Source organism: Gekko japonicus, unplaced genomic scaffold, assembly GCF_001447785.1.
Source record: "Gekko japonicus isolate JY-2015 unplaced genomic scaffold, Gekko_japonicus_V1.1 scaffold2282, whole genome shotgun sequence".
NCBI lineage: Eukaryota > Metazoa > Chordata > Lepidosauria > Squamata > Gekkonidae > Gekko > Gekko japonicus.
In genome coordinates, this window is record NW_015160901.1 from 93,249 (window position 1) to 95,376 (window position 2,128).

At 53.6% G+C, this 2,128-nt stretch overlaps 1 protein-coding gene across 1 annotated transcript in view; it reads right to left on the reverse strand.

Moving 5' to 3' along the window:
* Positions 1 to 2,128, reverse strand: part of ATP1B2 (ATPase, Na+/K+ transporting, beta 2 polypeptide) — a 16,066-nt gene that overhangs the window by 11,998 nt on the left and 1,940 nt on the right. Inside the window, exon 2 of the mRNA XM_015423940.1 lies at positions 618 to 722. Coding sequence (XP_015279426.1) covers positions 618 to 722 — 105 coding nt within the window. The remainder of the gene's footprint in view (positions 1 to 617; positions 723 to 2,128) is intronic.

Here is a 2,128-nt window from a genome sequence, read left to right on the forward strand (position 1 = left end):
GACTGTTTGGGATTGCTAGCTATTGGGGGGGGGGAGAACGTGCAGATCTGTTCTCACAGAGGAGGGAGAGCTTGTACCTGAATAAAACTTGTGTCTTAAAGGTGCCACTGGACTATTTTGGACCAGGGGGCCGTGGGGGGTGGCCTCTGCAAATTACCTGGCTGCTTCTTGCTCTGACTGAGGGCTGCTGGGAGTAGGGGGTGGACCTTGTTGCATGTGCCCACCCCCTGGACTCTTTACTGCGGGAGCTCCGCTCCTGTGCGCTCCTGCAGAAAACGACCCCTGCTGCTGGGGACTATCAACCTGGTTCCACCCAAGAGCTGTTCATTTGTGCTGTTGGCAGTGAAGGACGTGTAGGGCTGGCGGCCTCCAGGTGGGGCCTGGAGATCTCCTGGAATTTCAAGTGGTCTCCAGACGACAGAGATCCGCCCCCCCCCCCCAGCAAATGGCTGCTTGGGCGGGGGGACCCCACCGCCGGAGACGCGCCGAGACGCTGCTGAAGTTCCTTCCCTCCGCAAACCCTGCCTTCGCCAGGCTCCAATCCCCAAACGTCCAGCAACTGCCCAACCTGGAGCTGGCAACACTAAGGACGGAGGGACAGAGTCACCCTCACTCACCTCCCAAAAACTGGTTCAGCATCCGCACGTAGCCCTCCCAGAGTTCTGTGTTGCTCACGTTGTAGGTGATGTCCAGCGCGTCCGTCTTAGGGCGGATCATCATGCCTGGGTGGGAGGAAACAGAAAGGAAGCGATCGGAATTGGGCAGCGGCTCGATCCGGCCCCACCTAGGAAGACAACGGCCATTTTAGGCCCCCGCCCTGCCTCTCCAAAACCCCACAGAGACAAAACCGCCACTTCATGGCCAGTTCACACAGGCATGGATGCACCCCTCTGGAGCATCCAGAGAGCCACTTTGGTGTCGCGGTTAAGTGCACGGACTCTAATCTGGGAGAACCGGGTGTGATTCCCCACTCCTCCACTTGCACCTGCTGATGTGACCTTGGGTCTGTCACAAGCTCTGACAAGAGCTGTTCTTGAAAAAGAGCCGTTTCTGTCAGAGTTCTCTCAGCCCCACCTACCTCACAGGGTGTCTGTTGTGGGGAGGGGAAGGGAAAGGAGTTTGTAAGCCTCTCTGAGACTCCTTTGGGTAGTGAAGGGCCATGGGGTATAAATCCAATCTCTTCTTCTTCCTCTTCAATGTGGAAACAGCCTCGGAGAAAGCCGTTTTATGCCACAGTCTTTTTAAAAAAATCATGTTTTATAGTTTCAGAGGGTAGCCAAGTTGGCCTGCAGTGGAAGTGCTGGGTTCGAGTCTAGCCACACCTGAGAGACCGACAAAATTTTGGAGGGATGAGCTTCCGAAGCTCTGGTAAGGAACTGACGAATGGAGCTTTGACTCTAGAAAAACTGATAGTAAAGGTAACGGTTTCCCTTGCTCAAAAGCCAGTCGAATCCGACTCTAGGGGGCGGTGCTCATCTCCGTTTCCAAGCCGAAGAGCCGGCGTTGTCCGAAGACATTTCCATGGTCACGTGACCAGCATGACCAGATGCCAAGGCGCACGGAATGCTGTTCCCTTCCCACCAAAGCGGTACCTATTTATCTACTTGCAATTTCTTGCTTTCAAACTGCTAGGTTGGCAGGAGCCGGGGCCAGAGACGGGAGCTCACTCTGTCATGTGGCTCTCGGGTCTCGAACTGCCGAACTACAGACCTTCCGGCCTGCAGTTCAGCGTCTTAACCACTGAGCCACTGTAGCCCCTAGAAAAACTTATACCCCCCCAAAAAAAATCTTGTCTGTCTCGAAGGTGCTCCTGGAGTCAACCCTAGCTGTTCTACCAAGTCTTATGTTTTTATCTTTATGTTTTATCTTTGTCAGTTGCCTCAAGCACTGGAGAGGCAGCGCAGGAATTAAATTTAAATAAGTAACAAAGCAAATCGCCTTTCTCCCAACTATCTTTGGAACCGTATTCCCAATGAGCTGGCAGACCCAAAGCTATTTCAGGGTATTTTGTGGCCCCATGCAATGTTCCCTCTAAGCTGAGTTAGTGTGAGCTAGCTCACAGTTTCTTAGCCTCCGGCTCACCCATTTTTGTCTTCGCTCAGGAAGGAGGGCTCCAGAGCAAACTAAT